The sequence below is a fragment of the Crocodylus siamensis genome, chromosome 1 (genome assembly GCF_052110815.1).
Source record: "Crocodylus siamensis isolate JL-2025a chromosome 1, ASM5211081v1, whole genome shotgun sequence".
Lineage (NCBI taxonomy): Eukaryota > Metazoa > Chordata > Crocodylia > Crocodylidae > Crocodylus > Crocodylus siamensis.
In genome coordinates this window covers 123,881,965-123,908,091 of record NC_143395.1, presented here as the reverse complement: position 1 = coordinate 123,908,091, position 26,127 = coordinate 123,881,965, and the positions used below count along the sequence as shown (strand labels likewise).

At 41.4% G+C, this 26,127-nt stretch overlaps 1 protein-coding gene across 16 annotated transcripts in view; it reads right to left on the bottom strand.

The window, feature by feature from the left end:
• Nucleotides 1–26,127, bottom strand: part of ARID1B (AT-rich interaction domain 1B) — a 446,992-nt gene that overhangs the window by 123,433 nt on the left and 297,432 nt on the right. For all 16 annotated transcript variants that reach the window (XM_090041894.1, XM_090041757.1, XM_090041776.1 and 13 more), the window contains one exon: nucleotides 17,510–17,753. In XM_090041894.1, coding sequence (XP_089898020.1) covers nucleotides 17,510–17,753 — 244 coding nt within the window. The remainder of the gene's footprint in view (nucleotides 1–17,509; nucleotides 17,754–26,127) is intronic.

The following is a 26,127-nucleotide window of genomic DNA, read 5'->3' as shown; positions in this document are numbered from 1 at the left end:
CAGTGGATCTGGTCTTGAATTTCATAGATTCATTAGTTCTTTAAATATATCATCTTCTAAACCCACTGGTTTCTCTATTTTACATTAATAATCCTCCAAATGCATGTAAAACCAGAAACTGGTAACAATTCACCTACTCTGTTCATAACACATTTTTGTTCTTGGAGTATCAGAACCATGCCTTTTTTCATGTTTGCATGGCCTCCACCATAGTGAGTCTTGTTCAAGTCCCATGAATGCCACCATAATAGAAATGCTAAATGATATTCAAACCCCTTGGTGAGGGGCAGGACCACTGGTCCCCTTGGCCAATCAGCAGCGAGGGGTGGGTGCCACTGAGTTCCTTGGCCAATTAGGAGCAAGGGGCACAGCCACCACAAAAAAGTCACCTTGCTCCTTCCCTACCTCCCTGACTAACTCAGAACCTGGCTGTGCACTGCCTTACCTCTAGACACAGCCAATAGAACTGCAAGGACAAATGATTGCCATTTATTTCCACCAATAAACTGAAAAACGGTACTTTTTGCAGTCCACTCCTCACTCAGAAACAGACAGGGGGCAAAGGTTTTAAAAAACAGTGGTCTGGTATACAACAGTACCAATGGCAGCCCTGGTCTACCATGCTAGAGGTCTAGGTTCTATTCCCAGGGGGCATGAAGTCTTCTTAATAAGAAGTGTTTTAGAGCAGTGGTTCTCAACCCTTTTTGTACCAGGACCCACTTGTAAATATTGATGGCCAGTCCTGACCCAGTGACCCCCCCACCACTCCCAACCTGCTGCCCCCTGCCTCTAATCCCCTAGTGTGTGGGACAGGGGGTGGGAGTGGGGGCATAGTGGGCCCCAAGTAGCTCCTCACAGGCTGGGATCTGCCAGCCTGCAAGGGAAAAGCCAGTTTCCCCATGTTTTTCTCCTTTAAAGGTGAATCCATTTTTAAAGTTTGTTTGTGACCTTTTCATAAATTCTTGCAACCCGCTTTTGGGTCATGACCCACGGGTTGAGAAATGCTGTTTTAGAGGACTAAGAATTGTTTATACCCCTTAATGGAAGTTGCTCTAGCCCTCACATAGCTGATGTTCCCCAACACAGAGAGGAAAGCAGCAGCAGAAGAATCTATTTTGCCTGTGTCCCATCCAGAGGTCACGCTCTGTGTTTAGACTGCTGAAGTAAGGCACAGGGGCAATGCAGGCTCAGGGAATTTTTCAGGCTTTTTGGCAGCAAGCCCAAAGCAAGCTGAGCAGTGTGAAATAAAGAGAGCCAGAGACAATTTTCAGCAGCTAACAATTTAGCCAAATCTGAATGGATTTTCATGAGATCACCAAAGGGCATCTTTCTGCCACAGGACTGTGCCTCTGCCAAATATCAAACCTCACACTAAAAAAACACAAGTGCTATTGCTCTTCAAAGGAGGACACAAGATTTTTTTTTAGAGCAGGAGGTATTGAATAACTTAAATTTAGGGGTCACTGCTTACTGCCCCATTCTAACAACTATCTGAGATCTGCAATTTCACCTGAAATCCATTTTTGGGATCAATTTCCTTGCACTTTCACCTCTGCCTAACTCTGTGAACATTTAATGCATGATTTCCATTAAAATGGGGAGATATCACAGCACTAGATATTTCTGCTAGAAGCCAGTCCCAGGATAGCAACCAGTTAAATCTTTTCTAATCCCTGCATTCAGAGATGGTGGCTGGGGGATGGGAGCACAGTTACTGACGAGAGCTCGTATTTCTCTCACCAGGCCAAATTAATAAAAACAAAACCTGGTTTCTCCTCCATGCTTTGCTACCCCTCCTCCTCCCCAGTAGTTTTCCTCATTCTAACATTTTTTTTGTTTGAGAAGCTTAATATTTGGCTGCCTTCTGAAGAAATGGGCACAGTGACAGATGAAAGACTGTATTCACCGTATAATTCAGAATAGGGGAAAAAAATCGACTGCTGTGCATTTAAGATTCTAACAACCTTGCAATTTTATATAGTCGTTTTCCCCCACCCGTTCTTTTGAAGAAATCTGCTTTTATTCTGTTAATAACTAGCCACAGTTGCAGCAGCATGGATCCGATTAGCAGTTCTTATGCTACAAAGGGGAGGGGAAAAAAAAAAGGCTGCGAACAGGGTTGCCAATTTGTCCACCTGGGTCCCCAGGAGAAAGATTAGATAAAGCGCTCGCTCCTTCCCCCCCTTTCCTCCCTTGATCACTGCTTCATACTAAATAGGCCTTTTCAAAGCCAAGCCACTGACTTTACTTTTTAAAAGTCTCATGTGACTGACCCACACTCGTTTTCCTTTCTCTGTTCCCCAGAACATCCAAAGCAACTGTGCAAAGAAACAGTTCATTCACAGTTGTTCTGTCTCACATCTACAGAGCTTATTAATTATTATTGCACTTAAGTATTTGTATTTTTCTGAATTAGTATCATATAACATTTCCAAAATAAGACATAAGGAACAGGCAGTTCATATGTGACAAAAAACAACACACTCTGTTTAAGTGCAGGGCCTCAGAACTGAAGAAAGGCCAGAAGTATGTACCTACCCAACTCAGTGTAAACGATGCTCATTAACTACAGGAAAGGCCTGTTCTAAGCTTTTTGCACCTCATTAGGGCTTCTTATCTTGCTTCTCAGAGTGCCTTATACCTCTCTAATAGCAGCCTTGAAATTGACAGTACCAGTCACTTCAGGCTGCTTTAGAAGCCTTGAAATTGAGGGTTCCTACTAAGTTTCACCAACTATGCAGTTAAATGGGGTATGATTAAGTTAACAAAGTAGACAGGCTGAAAAGTTCTTGTGCACTTCAGTGGTTTTTGCACTTAATTGATATGCAGACAGAGTTTGCTACAATGTGAGGCATAGGTAACAAACTGGGACCAGCATCGAGTTGTGCAGTTACACGAATTATGCACTTATCTAATATGCATATTAAACTGAGTACGCTGCACATGACAATCCAATTCGTGAGCCAAATCCTGTAGCCCATACTGCACTTCTCATTCTGTCTTTTTTCAGGTTTTTTTTGTGACTTAACTACTGAATACAGATGGATTCAGAACAAAGTTTAACGGCTTTAACATTTAGCCCTGTATGAATGCCTGATCCATTATTTTATATCTTTGTTAATGTGATAAAGTACATATTCAAACTAGTGAAAAGAAATGTATTTTAATTGCTTTATATATTTCAATTAACCAAAATTTTAATTTGCCATTTATCCAAGTTCTAAGCATTTAAATGCATTTAACAAAAGATAAGGAAGTTGTCTTGCCTCTTAACATTGCATTTACTCTCTTTCCCAAAATGAAATCTCATCCTTCCCGCCCCTGAAAGGTAAAACATTAACAATTTAATTTAGGAAGTTAATGCAAGTTCTAGGGAAAAGAATTTTCATTATTAGTGATCATTTTTAGACAGCACTTATAAGTTACAAAGGGAGGTTTTTTCCTAAACTACTCTGAAATACAACAGAAATAACTGAGAGACAGAAAAGACCTAATGCAGAGATAGGTACAGCTCCCTAGGATTTGCTGCCTAATACAAGCTGTTTTAAGTCACAATTTTAACATGACAGAAGGCATAAAATTTCACTTATAATCTTTGGAAGCTTGTATCATCTTACGTGCGAAAAATCAGGAGAGATACCAAAGACAGGGTAAAACAGACTGCTGTGGTTCCCCTCATTCAAAGTCTTCATTGGAGCTATTTTTGTGAGGGAATAGTTCTGAATCAGGAGCTAGCTGCCAATAATGGCACTGCCCTATAAGTATAGCCAAAGGCTAGCCAGGATGCATTCTTGACTACTTTTGTGGGTCAGGACAGAGGCAGCTGCCCTGCATTTACTCAAAGGGATTATGCCCCTTTTTGACAGTCTCTTCCTTCTTTACCCACTGTTTCTGATCCTTTCTCCTTTTTCTCTGACTCCCACTTAATGTTCCTGCAGACAGGTGGAGATTTGAGTCATGCTGATATATCGCACTGGACCACTTAACTTGCAGCACCTGCTCTTCTTCCTCTGCTCTAAGTCTTCAGCTTCCAGTTATTAAGAAATGTCACTAATCCCACCCCACCTATATGTGGAACAAGATCCTCTTTGAGAAACATCATAACAGCTCTTATTATGAATAAAATACAGTGAGTGCACTCATCAGAGAACATGCCAGAGTTCATCACACCATAAAGAATATTCTCAGAAAGGGGTATAAGGAGAAGCAAACATGACTATTATGAATAAAAGCATCAAAATACAAAGCAGCCTCCAAAAACTGTTGGCAGGTCTGATCTTCTGTATTACAAGATCTATCATGCTATATTTAATCTCGTCTAACAATGGTAAACCCAAAACAGTGCTGGAACCTAGCAATTCTTCATATATTCTTAATCAACTTAGAACTTTCATCAATTTAGTACCCTCTGCAAGGTCACACGCAGAACAGTCAGCCATATGCCTTTAATGTAGTTTGCAAATACGAACTTCTGTGTCAGTTTCTGTTTGGAAGGGGGAGTATCAACATTAGCAACCCCTAGTTATATCATTTATAAACATGCAGATGTGGATTATTAAAGATTAATGCATTTCGGGATTGGTGTCGGCATTCCGTTTGTCTCACGCCGAAACCAATTCTATTCTTCATTAGTCAACGACAACCCACATCACCCTGTTGTGGAAGAGAAATCAAAGGTGCATGTGTGAACTGAGAATAAGTGATGAAACTGATTACTAAGAAACTTAACGGCTGTAATCAATCAACACATCACAATAATTTGAGTCCACTGTTGTCTGGTGATGGAGAAAGGAATACAAAAACTCACCAGAATGAGTTGGCTTTTGTCTGTGTACTTTTTAAAAACCCTCTCTGACACTAGAGTTCCAGTTCCAAGTATGGAGTTGAACTGTCAATGCTTGGTATGCATCTGTTAAAAAACACTATTTAGCTTGTCAACGTTTTGTTACAAAAAAGGTAAGACGTGTCCTGTTGCAAATTCAGTTCTCAAAAATATTTGTCATAACTGAAAGTGGAGGGGCATCAGCATAGTGGAAACAATTTACTTACTCAGCAAATGTTCATTTACCACCTGGTTGAAACTTAATGTATTAAGACTTCTATGCCTTTGTTCAGTTTCTGTGCTCCCAAGTAAGGACATGCAATGCCTTTTTTTCTATAGTCAATACTGATGGTAATTACAATGTGGTCCCATGCAGGCCCCTATGCAAGAAGCAAAAGCCGTAATGAGTTCCATCCAAATAGGAACTGAGAGCATGATGGCCTACTCTATACCAAAAAACAAAATAAATGTTGTGCTAGATTTACAGAAAGCTTTCTTTGGGTATTGGGTCCAATGTATTGTTAATGGGTGAACACAATGACTGACTTTCCCTGTTAACTTAGCAATCATTGCTCAATATTTCAATGCATGAGGGAGAAGAAAACCTTTCCATTTGTGATAGGATGCAGCCTACACTTTATTATGGAATTATAGAGAATGGAAAAGATCCAATCCCAAATGAATTTAGCTACATAATAATCTAAAACAGAAGTTGAAAAATGTGTTTTTTCATAAAACAAATACAGGCACCAGGTCACATTTCCTGTAGATATTATGGGTGGGTTGAGGAGGTTAGGTTAGAAACACCACATAATAAAAGGATGCATATTTTAAAGGCCAAATATATGAATTAAACTACGACTCTCTGAAGGCTAAGCATGCTATGCAACAAAGGAAGATCCAGAAGTGGTGCAGTGGCACAGTCACACCCACGGTTCAGACCACAACACAGGAGCAGCAGCTGGGAACTTTTTAAAGTCCTCAAAGCAAGTAAGAATTCTTCCTCTTCCTCTCTGAGCTCAGTGACATATTCCCAACACCTTCCAATCCTACTCTCCCCTGCCCAGTGCCACTGTTGCAGTTGTCTATAGCTGTCCCAGGAGTAGGGGGTAGGGGTGTGCGAAGTGGGCCCTATGCAATTCAGATTCAGCTTGAATCGGGGGATGGTGATTCGATTCATTGATGCAGATCACTGTCCCAGATTTGATTTGGCCGAATCTGAAGGTTCAATGCTAATTCAGAGAATCAGCAATTCGGACACAGATACAGCTTTAAAAGATCTTTTTTTGTTTTTTAAACATATTTCGAGGTACCAGTGCAGCTTGTGATCACTGTGATGCTGGGGTGCATGGACCGTTCCACAGGACTGTGTGTGTGTGTGGGGGGGGTCCTTCCATGTGCTCAGTGGCAAACACAGAAGTGGAGCAGAAGTCCTTCCGGTTCATTTCTGGGTCTGTTGGGGAGCACACTGGGGGCTTCCCCGTGCCTTCCTGGCACAGCAATCAACTACAGGGGGACCCTAGGTGGCCACCCCCCCCCCCCGACCCAAGAAGCACCAGTCACTGAGTGGGGGGCGGGGCCTCCCCTGCATGCTCCCCGGCAGACCCGGAAGTGCTTCTGGTCCACTTTCACATCTCCTGCCGAGTGCACTGGGGAGCCCTCTGAGCTCCATGTACCCCAGCATCGCAGCACTCAAAAGCCTACATACCTCTACCTAAAGGGTATGTAGAAAAAACATTTAAAGTTGTCTCAAGGTCCAAATCTCTGAATCAATTTGGAGAGCTCTGATTCGATTCAGAGAGATTAAAGGGTCTTTTGATTTGATTCAGATTTGGCGATTTGGCCACCGAATTGGGCCAAATCTCTGCTGAATCCAACCAGGGACTGAAGCTTTGCACAGCCCTAGTAGGGGGCTGTGCAGCCAGGACTCTAAAGCTGCTCCTACTTCATTCCAGCTAGGCTACATGGGAAGCCAGGTTTAGCCAGGGACAGCAGCAATGGATGGGTTGCGCCTGCCTGCCCATAGTATCATAGTACATAGGGTTGGAAGGGACCCAAACAGATCATCAGTTCCAACCCCTTGCCCCAGGCAGGAACAAGTAACAGAATCATATCACCCCAGCCAAATATCTGTCCAGCCTCCTCTTGAAGACCCCCAATGTAGGAGTATCATGTCACTTGGGAGCCCAGTCCAGAGCCTGGCAGCCCTAACTATAAAGTAATATCTCCTTATGTCCAGTCTAAACCTTCTCTCTAACAATTTGTGGCTGTTATTCCTAGTAACCCTGGGTGGTGCCTGGGGGAACAGAGCCTCCCCCAATTCCCGCTGGTCCCCCCTGATGAGTTTGTATACGGCCACCAGATCCCCTCTCAGACTTCTCTTGTGGAGGCTGAATAGGTTCAGGCCCTCTAGCCTCTCTTCTTAGGGCCTGCCCTGCTGCCCCTTGACCATGCGAGTGGCCCTCCTCCGGACCCTGTCAATGTTAGCCACATACCTCTTGAAGTGCGGCAAGGTGCAGTTATCCTTGCTGACTGCTTCCTTGCATTGGAAGCTCATGTTCATCCTGGAGTCAACAATGACTCCAAGATCTCTTTCTGCCACCGTGTTGACAAGATGGGTGTTCCCCAGCCCACAGGTGTGTTGTTGGTTCCTTCTCCCTAGATGCAGCCCCTTGCACTGGTCTACGTTGAATTCCATCCTAGTCTTATTCTCAGCCCAGTCCCCCTGCATGTTCCCTGCCAGCCTGGGAGCAGGCTCAGGGCGGGGGGAACCTGCCTGCCACCCCTGCTTCCCTCACAGCCCAGCTGGAATGGGGCAGGAGAGGCTTTGGAGCTCCCTTTGCCCCTCCGAGGCAGCTGGTGACAACAGTGGCAGTGGAGGGTTGGGGAGAGGAAGGAATGGGTACCCACGAACATGGAAGGGGTGCTGAGAGGCTTGGAGTGTGGGGGGAGGAGGACAGAACAGAGTAGAGATTCTTACTTGATTTGGTAACTTAAAAAAAAAAAAAGTCCCCTGTTGCTGCTCCTGCAGTTTGGTTTGCCTGCCCCATGGAAGAGGGGAAGAAGTCGTGAGAGGGCACACAGCCACACTGACAGAGACAGTTGCTGCTCGTGCACCCCTCTTTACAAAATCATGCATCTGCTCATGGTATGCAATGGACATCTGAAAGTTATAGCAAGCGTGCATTTAACAATTTTGGTAGCTGCAATAGGGGTAAGTTGACTGAGAGTAGATTCAGGCTAGACATCAGGAGGCACTACTTTACTTCACAGTCAGGGTGGCTAGGATCTGGAACCAACTTCCAAGGGAAGTGGTGCTAGCTCCTACCCTGGGTGTCTTCAAAAGGAGACTGGATAATCACCAAGCTGGGGTTGTTTGACCCCAGCATTCTTTCCTGCCATGGCAGGAGGTTAGACTTGATGATCTGCTCAGGTCCCTTCTGACCCTACCAACTATGAAACTATATTTATGAAAAATATTTTATGGGTTTCCAAAACCTAGGCACCACAGATTCAGTTGGATTTAACATCTATAATATAAGTTAAAACAACCAAGATAACTTTAAATAGAAAGCATTAGCAGAAACTATTTGAGCTAACTGTTCTTCTTGGACACTTGTCCCTCTCTTGGTTTTAAATTTAATTTAATGATGCTAAGAATCTACCAGCCCAATAGCCCTGAAAATTAAACACAGTCCTCAAAATACAGAATGGGTTGCAAGAGTTTAAATTTCCCTAGTATTTCTTCCTTGCTGCTGTTTCTTGGAGAGACCACCTCTAGAGAACAAGACAGTTCTTTGACCTTTCTGATGAAACTCCAAGCAGGGTGCCAATTCTGATAGTGCTTTAGTGATAAGGACTACCATCCCTAAGGAAATGGACTGAGACTACCAACTCATTTCACACAAGCCAAATGGTCTTCAGACGATAACTTATAATCACGACTGATCTAGTCTGAATTTTAACACATAACAGAGGTTAAATGATCCACGTTGTAAGACTAATCCCTAAAGCCACGTACCTACAATCTGACTGCCCCTTCTCCCATTTAAAAAAAAAAAGTGGATTATAGTGTAAAGTTCTAAATACTGCTAAAAAAAGGGAGCTAAACTACTGCTACCCGAACCATTCAACATTTCATTTTAAGGGAAAACTACAGCCTAGCAAGCATTCTAGATTTGTAAAACTGCTGAATAGATGTTTTGTGTGCTAGCAGTGATTAAAAACATGGCTATGTCAATGGCATTTTGTGTTTTGTTTTTCCTGGTCTGCTTGCCAATAAACAGCATGCATCTTCCTTGCAACAAGCTGTTGCAGGATTTTTGCCTCTAGAGAAGCCAAGAGGGAAATATTGATGGATGTGTTAAAATAATCTTTCTAGGCAGGGGGACCATGTCCATTTTAAGGGGAAATAATCCCCTTTCTTGTCTTGCAATGGCATTTTTAAGCACCTGTTAATTTTAACCAGAAAAATGTAAATAAAATACTAGCCCACAAATTCATTCTCACGTGATAGTCATCTTTTTGAAAAAATGCTTTAAAAACACTTTAATATACCAGTAATAATGTTTAATAAAGCAAGGATTTTTGTTTAAGATATGACCATGTTACATCTGATCAACCTATCTTATTCCAGTCATGCTTCTAAAAATATTTTATTTCATTAGCTCAAACTTTTAGCAGGCATGAAAGAGACTATTATACCCATTCTGATTCACACTTTAAAACCTCAGTTTTAGCCCATGATGGACTAACCCTTACTCACTATTTTCCTTGCTCTGCTGTTAAGTCCTTTTAGCCTTCCCACACTAGTTTTCATGCCAAATTACAAGACTTTGAGCTCAGTTTCTAGATTTTATAACAGCCTTGGACAACTGAGTCCTCCTTAGGTCCTTAATGCTTGCTTAATATCAGCTTGTACTGTAAATGTCAGGTCTTCAGTATTACGCTAGCTGGTCTGTATGTGAACTGAATAAAAATCCAGCACTGCAGGAAGGGGAGTTCATTGCACAGTGGGACACAGCTCCTTTCCTTGCATCAGTATTGAACTAATTAATTTTGCAGGTGGAGCAATGGTCATTTAGATGAGACACACTACTGAGATGCTGACCAACTGTTACCATTAAAGATCTTTTAAGGTAGATTAAGTTGAATAACTCCTCCACCACCCATTTTTGGGCTCTGGCCTATGCAGCAATATTTTGTGGCAGAACTGCTTTTGTATTAACAGTTCCTCTCTGCCAAGTGGAGTAAGGCTTCTGCTGCCAGTTGGTAGCTGGCTGAAGGTATGTATAGATATTCTCATACCTTCAGCTGGTTACTGAGGTCCATTCAGCAGCTGGTGCCTGTCTAGTGAGCCCTTCATGCTCTGGTGGCACAGCTGCTGAGTGGAGCTGCACAGAGCTGCCAGAAGCCTGCAAGCATCTATGTGTTCAGGCATTAGAGTCAGCTGTATGTAGACATAGCCTTACTCTGGAATAGGAACAACCACATGTGGAGTGATTCCTTAATACACAATTCCTGAGCAACTCCATACACAGACAAGTCTTACGGAGAGGAGGCAGAGCAAACCTTACCTAGTGACTGAGTCTATAGCCAGTGAAGATGTGCGAGTTGGCCAAATAATTAAAAATAAAAGGTATCAGAAAAGAAGTTCAGAAAATAAAATTATGTCTAGTGATGTAAAAAGCCACTGTTTTCATTTATTTATAAAGACATTTGCAACATACAAAGAATTAGCATAAAAAATGTCAGTACTCAGAAAAGTAAAACTCTTGGCTGGGATCTAAAATAATACGCATTTCTGAAGTCCCATAAAAATCTTCCCAGGCACTAAGGGGTTAAGACTTTCCTGGCCTATCAGCAATCTCCCACAGTACACTTGCTCTTCTTAATATTTAAACACTGTTGCTGCTTATGCCGCAGAGAAGAAAGAGCTGATGAAAGCCTTCGGCCAATGAAATAAAAATTTTGGGGAAAAAACTGTTTAGCTTATTTACATTTTTGCTTTGTTAGTAAACTGGAACGGTTGGTGCAGGAGGCAAGAAAAGTAAAATTAACATCCACTAAATCTTCTGGCAACAGCAGCGCATTTTGATGTTCTGCTGTGTCAGCTTCTACTAGTGGGTTAGGGTTGAATTAGGAGCAGCGTAAGACCTAAAAGCAGTACAGGGCATGACATTTATATTCTTAAAGAAATTGTATCCTTATTCTAGAGAGTGCTACAAAATAAAGACATTATTATTTTGGGTAAAGTAAAAGGGTGGTCTCTGTTACAAAAATCTACAACAAGATCATATTCCACCAGCATCTGACACTGGTTTGCTTTTAATTGTTAAAGAGCAAAAAATGGGCTCTGTAACATAAGTGTGGTTAAAAAAGAAATGATATAGCTTTGAGAAAAATATGCACTTGTGAATAAAACACAGTTAAGTGGATCTTCCACCCTCAACGGTTAATCTCCCTGCTATATTCTAATCGTGTGGATGGAAACAAAGACTGCAGAGATGTATGCCACTTACCACAAGAAATATCTGTTCAGCTTTTCACAGAACACAGGAAGGAAATGCCCACTGAGTTAGGGATATGCCAATGTCAGTGCTGTCTGTGCCAGTCCATTCCCATGAAATTCACAATGTGTGATAATAAGCAATATGGGAGGGCAGATTTGCAGTAGGGTGGAGAAACAGTTTAAACAGGCAATGGAATGGAATCAGCCATTTGGGAGGTTTAATAGTGGGCTGTTTGTTTGTCTGCCCTTTAGATGTTTTATTAGTTGTCAATTTTGTTTCAATGAAGGAGGGATGGGGAAAAGGATGCTTCCTTTCCAGCAAACCCTGGGAAAGCAACACCTTTATTTTAACGGCCTTCCCGCCAAGAACCCCCTGCAACACTTTGGCTTTCCCTCGCCATAGCTATCAGCAACACAACAGCTGCTCATTTTACAATGACTTGCTGGAGAGAGAATGATTGAAAGAGCCAATCTATGTCACATGGAGAAGCTGTAGCAAGACATCGCAGGAGGTAATAGGAGAGGATTGAGGTCAGAACAAACAAGGGAAGGGTGAGGAAGGAGTAAAAAATAGCAGTAAACAAAAATGTTAAAGAAAGAGCAAGAGTATACTAAAGAATATTCATTTAAAAAACAAGAAACAGAAACAAACATACCCCTGTAGCTTGATCATCACAGGCCACAGAAATATGAGTAAGTGCTCTCTTACTTTTTTTCCCAAGGCACTATAGGTGGACTTGGAAGTTAATAAACAACTGGCAATGACACAAAAGGGTGGAAACTAAGCAGGATGAAAGAGGAGGGTGACAGGACAGTCCTATTTATATAGTTGAAAATCTTAACATCCAAAAGGTGCACTAAACAGAGGTTTACAGTAAAGCTGAATAGAGCTCTCTCCTGCCCCATAAGTAAGATCTGGGACAAAGCTACTGAAAGCTGACTCCTCATCTCAATCCCCCAGTGAGATTGGGAGACTAGAAGGAACAGAGCACTTGGATATGTCTGCCAGGGTCCTGTCCCTGGGAAACTACTTAAAGCATCCACCTTTCATAGCAGCTTCTGATCAAGTAGCTGTCTAATAAATCAAAGCCCACAAAACCTGCTATCCTCCATGACTGATGAAAGTGTGAAAGAACTTTCTGTTTTTTATTGTCCTCAAGCCTTTATTCCAGGGCTGTCCAGCATCCCTGTGGCTGAGGGCCACACGGTGCTGGAGCACAGCTCCCAGGCCACACTCTGTACTGCCAGGCCTCTTGGATTCCTCTTCTCTCCACTGAGTAGGCAGTGCTCTTGGTGCATGACTCCCATCTCCCTACTGCAGCACAACCCCCTGCTGTGTAGGCTGCACAGGCAATACATGCTATCCCTCCCTTCCTCCCTCAGCCACACAGTTGGACAACCCTGCTTTATTCCGTAACCCCAAGATGCCTGATTGTTATAAGGTGGGAGATACCTACTGCTCTCCACCTTCACTGTTTAGTTAAAAAAAAAAAAAAAAAAGTGGGGAAAGCATCCCAAGTTTCTCTATTAACTCAGTTACTGGCAAGACCAGGGCAAGGGAATCGGTCCTGCTCTCATTCCAAGATTCCAGTCAACTTCAGTGCAACTCTGAAGGTTCTCAATACCTGACTTGATAATGTCATTTTGCAGCTGTTGCTTGGGAAAAGGCACTATAGCTACCTGTGGATTCATAAAAACCTTGCACTGGTTCACATTCAACAGATCATCTTCTACCACAAGAACAAAACCCCCCCCTTGATTTTGGAACCACCTTAGGCCAGGAAGAAGCCAGGAGCCACGTTTCTTTCTTTGGTGTCATTCTGAAAATTGCTACCTAAGAAAGACGGTGCTTCCAAAAAAATGACTGATTACAGAATCTAACAAGAAGGGTGATGATCAAAATGGTATCTACTTCCTGTTCAATTAGGTAGGTGAAATACTGATTTCTTTACCAGACTATGACTACTTGGAGGTATTTAATATTTAATGAAATTACTCTGGATCCAGTCTCTGGGGCCAAATATGTTGGACAGTCCTGCTTTAATGCAGTTGCTTTAAACAAATTTGAGGCCTCTTTCCAAGTCATTAAACTTCACTCACAGTTGCAAAGCACAGATTTAGTGTGTAATTTCACCAGTTTGTTGCCTTTAAGGCCAAAGTGACTACTACAGCAGTTAGTCCGACCTCCTCTATGTAATAGGCTCTTATATTTATACTTATTTACTTTGGTTTTGAGCCCAGTACCAAAAGTCTGGCTAACTTCTCACTGGCTGTGGCCTACCTTTCCAGAAAGGCATTCCGTTCTGATTTGACGACATCAGAAGATGAAGAATCCTCCTCTGACCCTGGTAGTTTATATTAACAGTTATAATCACGCTCACTGTTAAAAATATTTTGCTTCCCATCTGAACTGGTCTGACATCAGGTTCCAACCACTTGTTCTTACGACTTTCTCAACAACATTAATAAACCCTTTAGCTAGCATTTCTCCCTGTGAAGGTTCTTACACACTGCAATCCAGCCACGTCTAAATCTGCTTGCAAATAAGCTAACTGGATCAACTCCTTTTGTATCTCACTGTAAGGTACTTTTTCCAGCCCCTGAATCACTATTTGTGAATCTTTTCTACATTTTCTCCAATTTTTCATTACCCTTTTTAAAATACAGGCGCTAGAACTATACGCAATATTCCAGTCTCACCCACTCCAGATACAAAGGTAAAATCATCTCCCTACTCCTATTTATGTTCCTATGTATACATCCAAAGAGCTCATAAACTGGGAACTCATGTTGAGCTCACCGCTCCATACAGACTTTATGGCTAGGGACAGACATTACATAAACTGGTTTAAGTGATCAGAAACTGGTTAACAGAACATGAGTTCAGTGCACATAAACCAGTGTCAAAATGCTGACACTAGTTTAATATAAACCTGGTTGAATGTGTTAGACATGTGGTATGCTAGCTAACGCTGAGAGGTAGAAGGGGGGGGGCGGTGTTTGTGTCCAATTTCACTGGGACAGGACAATGGCAGACAGATCAGTGTCTGCTTAGGGATTTTTGGAGTTATACAACAGGTCAGCTGGTAATGTCGCTCTGTTCCTTCCTGGAAAAAGCTGTTTAACAAGAGCTTGAACTAATGAGAAACTTTTGTTTTGTTGATGGGCTGATAAATGCTGTCTTATCAGCCCCCTACTGGCTCCCTCACCAATCAGGTTTGCAGACAGTATGAAGAAGCAGGGAGCAGGAGATTGAAAATCTCAGTATCACCAGAAGATGCATGCACCACACCCCCCCACCCCTTTGCCTTAGAGTGCTAGCTGGGGATTGACAACACTCCTTTCCCTTGAGCAGCCAGCAGGGAAAAGCCTGGGATGGTGTAGGCAGGGTGGGAATTTATGCCCTTCCCTAATCAGAGCATCCTGTCAGGGCCAGGCCACACCCCTCCTCAGCTCAGCACTGTCGAAGGGAAGGGAGGGCTGTTCTAGTGCTCCTTGGCTTTTAGCCTGAGCCACTGCAAGCATGCACCTGAATTCCTTCAGTCCAGAAGGAATGTCTGTGCAGTTGCAAATGGATTCAGTCTCGACAGGTTAAACTAGTCTGCAAAGATGAATCAACTCAGGCTCAGACTTTTTGAATGCCTGTCCCTAGCCTATAGCACCAGTTGTTTTCAAGATAAAGGCCCCTATTCTGTTGATATGTCTTGTATTCCTTGTTCCTATTGCCCTTTTTTGAATATTGATCTCTCTTAATTATGCCAATATTTCTAAATTTATTAAATTAAACATCAGAAACTGATTTATAAAAATTTGTCCTTAAGAGATCCTTTTTAAGTTTCTTACCAGGCTAATAAGGATGAAGAAATACTTGCAGTCCACAATATGACACAAATATATCATCCTGACACATCCAATACACAGAATGGAAATATACATTGAACACTACTGTTTTTTTGCATCATCACTGACAACATTACCACCTCCATCCAGTTATGGGCCTACACCATTTCCAGGATTTTTTTGTTCTAAGAATACTTTAAGAACTCCTTATGGACTTAGCTGTGCTAGCCATTATTTTTTTCCTGATGTCTTTAGCTTCCCTAATCCTAATTCCATAGTTTCTAGGGTCGGAAGGGACCTGAGTAGATCATCTAGTCTGACCCCCTGCCATGGCAGGAATAATATTGGGGTCAAATGACCCCAGCAAGATGTGCATCCAACCTCCTCTTGGATGAACATTTGGATGAATCAATTTTCTATACTTTATATCCTCTAATGTACATAGATGTACATAGATTATTATCTATTTTCCCCACTTGCTATATATTGCTTTTTGCAGTTCTAATTGTTGCCTTTACTCCACCATGGTATCAAGAAGGATCTTTAGTGAATGTCCTTTTTCTTGATTTTAGAATTGTGGCATTCTGGCCATTGAATGCGGTTTTTTAACAGAGCTCTCAATTCTCATTCACCTTGTTTGATCTTAAATCTTTACTCTCAGTCAATTCTGCTCATAATTTTCTTCAGCCTTGGGAGACCAGCCCTTTTGAAACACCAAATGGTTTGGGATTTCGGCCCATCACTGCCAAGCTAGATTGGTGGGAGCCAACTGAGAATGTGTGTCAAGAATTAATGCATTTGTCCATTTTTCTTGTTGATAAAACTATAGTAGTTTTCCAGACTTCTTAGTTCACATGAATGACTTGCACCATACACCAGATACCACTAAAGAATTAATAGTAACCATGCCCCTGTCATTTTAATTATTACTGGTAGGGTGGGACTCTAATAATTTGTTACCCCCAAAGGTGGATCTGGGATAGAGGGAAGGGCAGATACACTGGTGCACTTGCACCCCTCTGATTCCTGCTCCACCCGAAGTTTAAAACCAGCTGCCAGGCAGCTGCAGCAGCATTTGTAGTCAGGCAGTGCTGAGGGAGTTGACTGAGTTCATGGCTCATCATAATCTACGCGATCCCTTCTAAACTCTTTATTCCATAGGTATTAATAACTCTCTCCTTTGAATAGTCTTCTTGTTCCACCAGTTAAGCTATCTGTTGCCTATTAGTTGCTCCTGGAAACAAAGTTCCTATTTCACAGTCCTGCAGATTGTTTTTAACTCATGCCAATGCAGTTATATTTACTTTTGCTTCAATCGTTAAATTTAATAATACAGCCCTAGGCCTAAAGTAGATTAGTAAAGCTTCTACTAACTGGGGAAAAATGTGTTGTTTTACATGTAGGGATCTACCAAAATTGCAATTTTGTGGATTTCATGGAAATTGTGATATCTGGTAATGCCCATAAAAGAGAGCAATGCCTGCAAAATCCATGAAAATTAAAATAAGAAAGTGTACTGAAAATAAAATGCTAGATCCCCAGAGGGAGCCAGCAGGCCTTACTACACTGCAGCCCAGCTATGAAGGGCAGCTCAAGATGGCTGCCAGCTCTGCCTCTCATTGATGATTGGCTGAAAGGACTGCCTGTCATGTGGTCCTGCCCCTCCATGATCAGCCCATGAATATGGCAGTCATCCCCACAATCTCCCTGAGAAATCAACTGGATTCCTCCTTGAGTTAGGTAGACCCCTATTTATATATGATGATGCACCTCTCTTTAAAATTCTAGATCTGTCCAGAGTTACTCCCTCCAAGTGCTGAAAATATCGTCTTGATGATTTTGCATCAAGTATTACAAACTATGCCTTCCTAAGACAGCCATTTTCACCTGCACTTAAAATACTGCATAACTCCAGGAAACAAAGACAACAAAACCTTGATTTAGAATAAAAAGGCCCTATAAATAATTCAAAGAAGTGTGATGCCTTTGATAGATGTACCCAGGAGATTGTCCCAAACTAAAAATTCAGACCTGCACTTTTCAAAAGTTCAGGGAGTGTTCAGATCAAAGGTTTGGATTGATCCATTACAGTGAAAGGCACCAAATACAAATTTGAGATTTAGACTAGAACCTTCCAAGATCTGAGAGTGCTTGGATCTGAAGTTTCGGGTTGAATCCATCTCTCTGATATCTGTGTGAATTTTATTAACAAAGGAGACCCACAAAATCCAAGATTCCTACGAAATGAATGAATATACAATACATAGAGAGAATTATTTTTATAATTTCATGAGACACAATGTTTCCATTCCCTTTATTTTTAAAAACAAATTTACCTGGAATACTTGCAGGAGAAATTGGACCAGATCGTGACTGATTGCTTCCAACAGGAGAGCCTACAGGGGAAGGCGATGGACCACCAGGGATGCTGGAGAGATGTGGAGAAGCATGAGGTGAAAAAGGTGACTGTGCAGGGTTGCTCTGCTCCCCCTGGCTGCTTGTAGAACCTGATGCACTAACTGCTGAACTCAGTGTTGCCTCCGTTCCAGTGGGCAAGTCATCAATGGAGCCAGATAAATCCTGAGAGGGAAGGAAAAAGAAAAGGATAGAGTAGCAGTAAGAACTAACAACCAAACTACAGAACCTGAGAACGGACAGGCAATGGACTTGCAACAAGAAGCGAGAATGCTACCTACAAAGTTTTAGTTACCTAAATAAAGTGAGGCAAAATTTATTCTGTACGAACAAACAGATTTTAATGTTTTCTACTGGTGGATTAACTTTTTAAATCTAAGCCCACAAATTCTTGAGGACAGCAAAAAATAAAAATAAAAACCATGCGCCATTTCCACTTCCCCTTAGTATTTCTGCATTAACTGCATTTAGAATCATATCCAACATACCCTATTTACTTGTGTAATAGCCGAGACATTTCTCTTAAAAAGGCATGATTTGCTGAAGACTGGAATGCACTCACATGGGAAACCCATGCCACTTGGTATGTTAATTCCATTCCATATTCAGTCTCATCTGCAAGATCATGCAAGATAAAAAAAAAAAAGTATGGGTGGATGTTCAAACACAGAATTACACCATTTGTTTAGCAGCAATATTTCCTCAGCCTTGCTGGAATGGGTGCATCCTCATTTTGGAGAAAACTTTGAGAAAAAAGCATGGCTATTACATGAGTAAATACAGTAACTTTGCCTAATTAAAACAATCATCAAAATAGCAGATAAGGGGTATCAGATATGCAGTCTTGTAATGCTTTCATTCAAGCCATTACATTTTCAGATGTGATGCAAACAAAGCCATGACTTCATTTACAGACCTGGATGCACTTTTTTCAAGGGTAAATAGGTCTGTTCTAGTGTGAAGGTTTAAAATCCAATCTGCGTAACTACATTCTGCCACCCTATAATCCGCCTTCAATTTCAGCTGGACACACTGCTTCTTACTTGCTTCCTGAAGTATTTTATGCTGTGGCTGTACATTATTGAACAACTGTCACAATTTATTTTGGAAGTGGTGGTTAAATGGTTTCCTACTCTGGCCAAATTTTACTTACTTGGACCCTACCTAACTGAGATGTTCGATTATCTGAAAGTTGGGTAAGCCCCCAGGAGTTATGTTACTCCTTGGCTCAGTGGGGTTAAATTTCAGTAAACTTAAACAATGAGACTTCATTTGCGCTGGGCTCATCACCTCTGTTGAGCACAACGGCATCTCATCGCTCATCCGAGTGGCACGGAGGTGATGAGTCCGGCAATGAGACCGAGTGCAAACAGCTCCGGCATCAACTCTGTGCTGGTGGCAACTGCATGGGCACCTTGGGGTGTGCTGCACTGCCCCGCTGTTTGCCCCGAGGTGCCCATGCAGTCGCCGCCAGCATGGAGCTGATGCCGGAGCTGTGCAGTACAGTGGAGCTGTTTGCACTCTGCCCACTGCCTGCTGCAGCTGCCCAGAGCGCGGGCTGGCTCCAAAACAGCTGCGCCGGCCTCATAACCTCTGTGCTGGAAGTGGGGGAGAGACCAGGGTGCATTGCCTCAAGCCCTGTCCCCACTGCCTGCTCCGAGGCGTGCCTGCATGCGCTGGTGCGGAGCTGATGCAGGAGCCTGGCACAGCTGTTTGGAGCCTCCTGGCTGCAGCCGGTCCTGGCTCTGGGGAGCTGCTGCCAGCCAGGAGCCCTGGCTGCTCCCAACAGGCAGCTGGGATGCTGCAAGCCCTGCTGGGAGCAACACGGGCTCCAGCAGCTACCCAGAGCCGGGATAGCTGCTGACAGCCACAGAGCCCAGGCTGGGGGGCAGGGGCCACAAGCAGGGCATCCTGCCATTTACCCCTTGCCCTCATTTTTTTTTTCTGCCATGCCGGCACTCCGGCACCTTCCAAAGTAGGCATTGTGGTGTTTTCTGGCATTCCGGCCAAAAAATGTTGCCTACCCCTGCTTTGGATGCGTAAAGACATTTAGGAAACTCCAACACTGCAAAAGGTCATGGAAACATTACGGTTGCAAGGTACATGTTAGCATATATTTCTATTACCTAAGTAGGATACAATTAAAAGAGACAGCTATTTTTTACATAAAGCAGGTCAACTCATGTGCCATTTAATAATGTAGACTTCCAACAGTTCAAATAATCAGGATGACACAGCATTTACTGAATGTAATATTTTTTGCGTTGGTTAACAGGAGTCGTACGAGTAAGGTGTCCCTGTCTCGGGGGGGCTGTTAAGGAAAACATAAATTACTGATGTATAAGATCAGTCAAATTTTCAGAAGTGAGGAAGATTTCAAGACAGATTTACTGTCGGACTAGAATGTGAAGCAGTATCCTTATAGTAACTTTGCCTATCTCTGACTAGCCTCTTACAAAATGCCCACCCCTCCTCCTATGAGAGCTGGAATTTTGTGAAGATTGCTATTTGTTTCCAAGCTGCATAAGCTGAAGGGCAAAATGAATCTAAATAACCATTAGTAAGTCCAAAACAACCTGGATGCTAGACTCAACTCTTGTCCACCGAGAGAAGTACTAGCTATGATCATGCCTATATTTCCCCTCAAACTTGCTCCCAAGTTGACACTTTGCAGTCCAGCATTCCAAATCCTAATTTGACCTTCATTTTTGTATAAGTAACTTTGCAACCTTGATTAACTCATGGTTTTGCGTATGAGCACAACATTGTAGGCATATTTCTCATTTTGCATGCACAAATGAAAATCCCGTTTGAAAACACGAAAATGTATGTCAGCTCTGCACAGATTTTACAGTCAAGCTGCAAACACTTAAAAACAAGAGTCAAACTGTGAAATTAGCAAAAGACCCTTATTTCTGTTGTTTCAGATTTTAAAATTTGTTGATGTCCATTAAAATACTGAAGAGAAATGACAGTGTTTGATACATTATAAAATAATTATAGAAATCTTCTACACAGAAGTGAATTTGATAAACAGGAAAATAATGACTTCTTAACAGGTACAAGATATGTAAACACTGTTGCTCATAGAGTAGCCATCCCGTTCAAAATGCAATTGAGATTTGATAACAATTTTAGGACTGAAAAAAATGTTTCATGCAGCCAAGAGGAGTTTCAAAAAAATTAAGTGGGTAATACTGCACATGAGAAAATGATCTGTAGTTCTGGGGTTCAGGTAAAACTTGAGAGTTCACCATAATATAATTATTTATCTTGGGCTTGCTGAGTGTGTGTGTGTGTAGGAGGGGAGAGAGTGTGGGGGCAAGAGTGAAGTTCATTTCTTCCATCAGATTGTATTACAATTTATCATTTTGCTAATCCCCCATGGGGGTGGAGTGAGTGACAAGTCCCAGGCATTTCCTCAAGAGCATGCCTTCCAGGGATTTCTCACAAACCTGATGCAGCTCATTCATAAAAGTAAAAAGGGGCTCATGTGATACTGCTGTGCTTAAAGAGCTATGTCCAAAAAACAAACAAACAAACAAACCAACATAAAAAGGGAGCCAACAAGCTCCTGCTGCACTGTGTTTTATTTCAGTCTGACCCTAATGATTCCCACACACACACACACACACACACACACACACACACACACACACACACACACACACACGAAGTGGACAGAATGGCTGGATTTCCTTCTAGGGACTGCATGTTGTACATGGATACTTCACGTTTCATCCAGCCATGCAGCCAAGGATATTAGCATAGCATCAATGTGCATCTGGGTAAGCAAGAAATTTGATAAATTCATAACCTCTCTCACAAGAATGAATAAAATAGATGTGTGTTACCCACATGGCCATCTGAGTTATACAGTCTTTTTCTTGTGCTACAGAGGGCTGAAGCAGAACACAGCCATCCTCAGCTATTCCTACTTCATTACTTTGCCAGGGGCTCTGTGAATTTTTTCTTTCAATTTGATAAATTATTTTTAAAGGAACAGATGTATGGAGATAGAGTTAATAAAATAATCACTGGGTCCTCCATCAATCCCCTGAGGCATGAGAAAGTGAGCAAACGGACCCATTTCAGAACACAGGGACTTTAGAAATAACACTGTTACTAGAAAAGCTATTTGAGAAAATTACAAAGAGTATGCACACAGCATCCAGGCAATATGAGCGAGGTCTTCTTCTTGTTCTAATATCATCAGCTTTTTAATGCTTGCTGTTTCCACCATGTAAGAGAACAGTAATAAAGTAACATGTAATTTTCACATTACAGACATTTATATACACATTATGTGTGCATATATATTTTATATGTAAATTATATAGATACACTTACACATACACATACTTAACATATCCGTATGCAAAGCTATTTAAAAACCTGCTAATAAGAGACGTTCCACAGCGGTTTAAGCATGCAGTCTAGTTAACAAAAAAGCTCTGTAACTAATACTTCTCTAGAGGACAATTTAGTCAGCAGGGCACCAACTCTATTCTTCTTTTATAAGTACTATCAGATCTATGATGCCTGTAAAGAACAGAGAGACCTTACTTACTGCATCTCATTCAAACCAAGGCACCTTCAAGCTACAGTGCTTCCATTTATCTTGTTGGAAAGTTGGCAGGTTAGGTAATTGCAGGGATTCTTTTAAGGGGCTGAAGTCCCCATACCCCCAGGCATGCCTTAAATTCTACCTCTTTTTCAGAGGCTTCATCTGTAAAGCACTCACTTCTCTGAATAAAGCATAGCAAATATATTATTGCCAAAAATCTCTTTTTATACACACAGGTTTGTTTCCTGTAGGAAAAAAAAAATCTTATTACTGCTATCTACTGTTTAAATTAGCTTTTGAATGCAGTGCCAAGTCTAAAGAAAAATGAAGGATGAAATATAATTTTCTGTATCTTCTGCCACCTATCCATGCCAAAATGCTGCATTATCTATGTCATTCAGTGCATCATATTATTCAGGACATCCCAACGACTTCTCAAAGCTAGTTCCTAGATAATACCGTGATTCTAAACCCAGCTGTCCCTGTGCAGGATTTATATCTTTTAGGTAAGTGTGTTATCTATGGCTATCTTCTCTTCTTCATTCACCTTCCACCCATGCACAACCTTTATTCTTGTCCGTGTGACAAGTACAAGAGCTAAAATGAACAGAATCGCATTGTGCTTAGGATTATAATGTTATGCCTTCCTGGTGGTATGATCTTATCGGACTTTGACAGGAGAGCCACTCTTGAAATAGAATGCCGATTTACAATTGTAACACAGCCAGCAGGGGAAGTTGTAGGAAGTAAACTGCTTATAAAGAGCCAGGAAAGTCAAGGTTACTCATCACTGAAGCACGGGGAAAACATACAGTCACACACATATTATTTAATAATATAATGCCCTTAAGGAACAGTCCTAGAAACAAAATAAATAAAATCTAACACACACACACAGAGAGAGAGAGAGAGAGAGAGAGAGAGAGAGAGAGAGAGAGAGAGAGAGAACAAGAATACTTTAAGCTAAGTTTTGAAACATAATTACTAGGCATGCTGACAACAGCGGGACATGGATTTCTTAGTGTGATATCTTCAGCCTAAGCATTCTTCCCAAGTCTTGCATTCAAAAGCTTTGTCTAACTTTATCCCAACTACACAGTTGGTCCAATAAAAGATATCATTCTAAGAAATCCTTCCCTCGCGTTATTTCTAGACCATCACAGCTACAACATCACACACTACACGCAACCCCTGCTTAGTGCTCTTAATTGGTTCCAAGCGTTAAACAAAACCAAAAACATTTGACGACCTAAGATGGTGACTGAGAGCGTTATAACGAAACTTACTGAGCGCTAAGTGAAATCTGGTATCGATTTCAAATGTGTGTTGTAGTGAAATAGCACCAAATGAAACAGTGTTAAGCAGGGGTTGCCTGTATTGTAACATTAGGACACTCCTTGTAGAACAAAAGTTTACCTTGCAAATACGTCAGTTACCAGCTTTTTTAGGATTGTCATGGCAGAGATCAATAGAAACAATTAATTACTGAAAGTATCTCTGGCCTATGATGCAAATTCTGAGCATCTTCTGTGGGGTCATGGCAAAGAGTGCAGAAACAACCCCCAGTAAACAGTCAGCACCTTGCCAGATGGAGATCACTGGTCAAAATTATGGCTAGTATTTACTGAGTTTCCAGATCTCTTGCTCAGACTTAGTACAACACACATGGCCTGAGATTTATACAAGTTTTCTACTGTTGTCAAATCCTTTCTCCTCAAAAGGCAGAGGAAAAATTACCTTAAAAAACTGGCACAAAAATATAAAATAGATATACATCTGCTCTTCAAGAAGCTTCAAATCAGAGGCTCTATCCTACAATCAGAATCATTTAGCACAAACCCTATGGGTAAATGCAAAGGCCCGCAACTGCTGATTTGATTACAGCCTCAAAGCCTGTATTATAAATTGAGTCCTTCTCACAGTCTTTTTAGCAGTATTAAAGATTTTATTGCTAAAAAGATAGGGTTTTCATATCAGATTCTATCTCCTTATTAAGATTCTCTGCTTTAAGTTTCCAGTTACTCTGTCTCTTTAAATATAATGTACATATATATATAAATACAGATCCATAGAGAAGTAGATACACACATTCTACTATTGTTTTGGAACCATAGGGGACTACAGACAATACACTCTATAATTGAGATTAACTTTGAGCCAATGATTTGGCTGACAAACACACACATGCACACACACATGCACAAAGGAAAAAGCTACAATAGCTTTGTTTAAATTTCAAGATATTTGTAAGACCTCTTTTCATCACAAAGAAGCCTATAATAGTGTGTTTCAAGAAGTCTTCCAAAGGCCCTGCTGGTCACATTGTCTAGACAGCAAGTGAGCTAACAGCCTCAGATTTCCTGTGCAACTGCAAAAACACAGGCACAGGAATGACGGAGGCCATGAAGAAAAAATGTTCACGTCCCAATGTTAACCCCCCTGAGCAGGTATCTTCTTTCTAAACTATGTCATAATATTTAAGCAATCATGCCAAAAATAGTGAAAAATCTTATCTCAGAGCACACAGAGAGCCCTCCTCCCACCTTCCCCCTGTACAAACCACCATTAACTAGACTGGAAAGAACACCAGCCAATTTGTTTCCTTACAAATGAGGCTATTATACTATTTTTGTGCAAGGCGCTTTCAACATTGTAAGTAACTCTTTGCCTAAGTAACGAATGCATGGCCAGAAACAAAGGCTCTTCTCTGAATGTTGGTAATTCAGTGTTCACTTGAGTCACAGGGTCCAAGATCACATCCATTACAAATACTTTCTTCTAGGAAAATGTAGGTATCTATAATGATAGGCCTCCTTCCCTCCCCAATGTCCTGCCTCAGAAAATACTATAATAAAGAAGGATCTGTTCCATATTAAGAATTCCTTTATAGGACAAACCTAGGCGTTGATAATATTTGGTTAAGGGTGCTATTCACATATGGTTCGTCCTGGTACTTCAGGCCATCTCATTTCATTCCACTTATTATGCATTCTAATTTTTAACCAGAGGAACTGTAATCTGTACATACTAAGCTATTCATGGAAGATTCTAAACCAGGGTAGTTTTAAGCACCTGGTGCAAAATGTTAGCTTCTTGAACTAAATATAGAGCTAGTAAACAAAGTAGTGTGAAATATGTGCCATTTGCTAGGGAAACCCATTTCCTTCATTCCACAGACCACAGGGGCTTCCTAAAATACTTCAGCAATTGAACTGTGTTCTTAGGCATCCTACTAGCATTAAATATTTTTATTTCTAACAAGTTATGCAGAATAGGTTCCTAAAAGCACAGACTCCTTTCCCACAAAGTCCTGTATTAATTTCAGCAAATACACACGTGTAAGCAAATGCCAAAAATGTCAATGCTCTGACTTCTCCTTTTTCAGCTTGCACAAATCCAAGTAGAATTCTGGAACTAACATGATGTAAAGAAAATACAGACATTCCACTTTGTTGCCTGCCAAGCTGGATCCATTAATAGCGCAAAGGTTGCTGTTGTGAACATTTAGGTCAATTTTATACACACACACACACACATATATATACATTTATATAATTTTGTGTGTCATATAATTTATATTATATACATATATACACACACATATATACACCCCCCACATATATATATATAAATCAATCAGGTGGACAGAAAACAAAGATTACATCCTGGACCTGAGAAACCTTCCTGATAGAACTTTCACTGAAGGCAGTATGTTTCAATAATGCTTTGATGAACTCGTGTTTTCCGATGTACAGTGTTTAGTTGAAATATTCCTGACCAGATCCAATTATTAATGTCTGCAACTTATGCAAAGCAATAGTATCCATGCTAGATTCAGCTTCTAAACAAGCAGAAACATCAGAAAATCAGGATAGACTCTACTGACTCAGGGTAAGATGATGAGTCCAACAAAAGTCAATGTGAATTTTGTCTCAGACTTCAGTAGGGCCAAAGTTCCCATCAGCAACCACA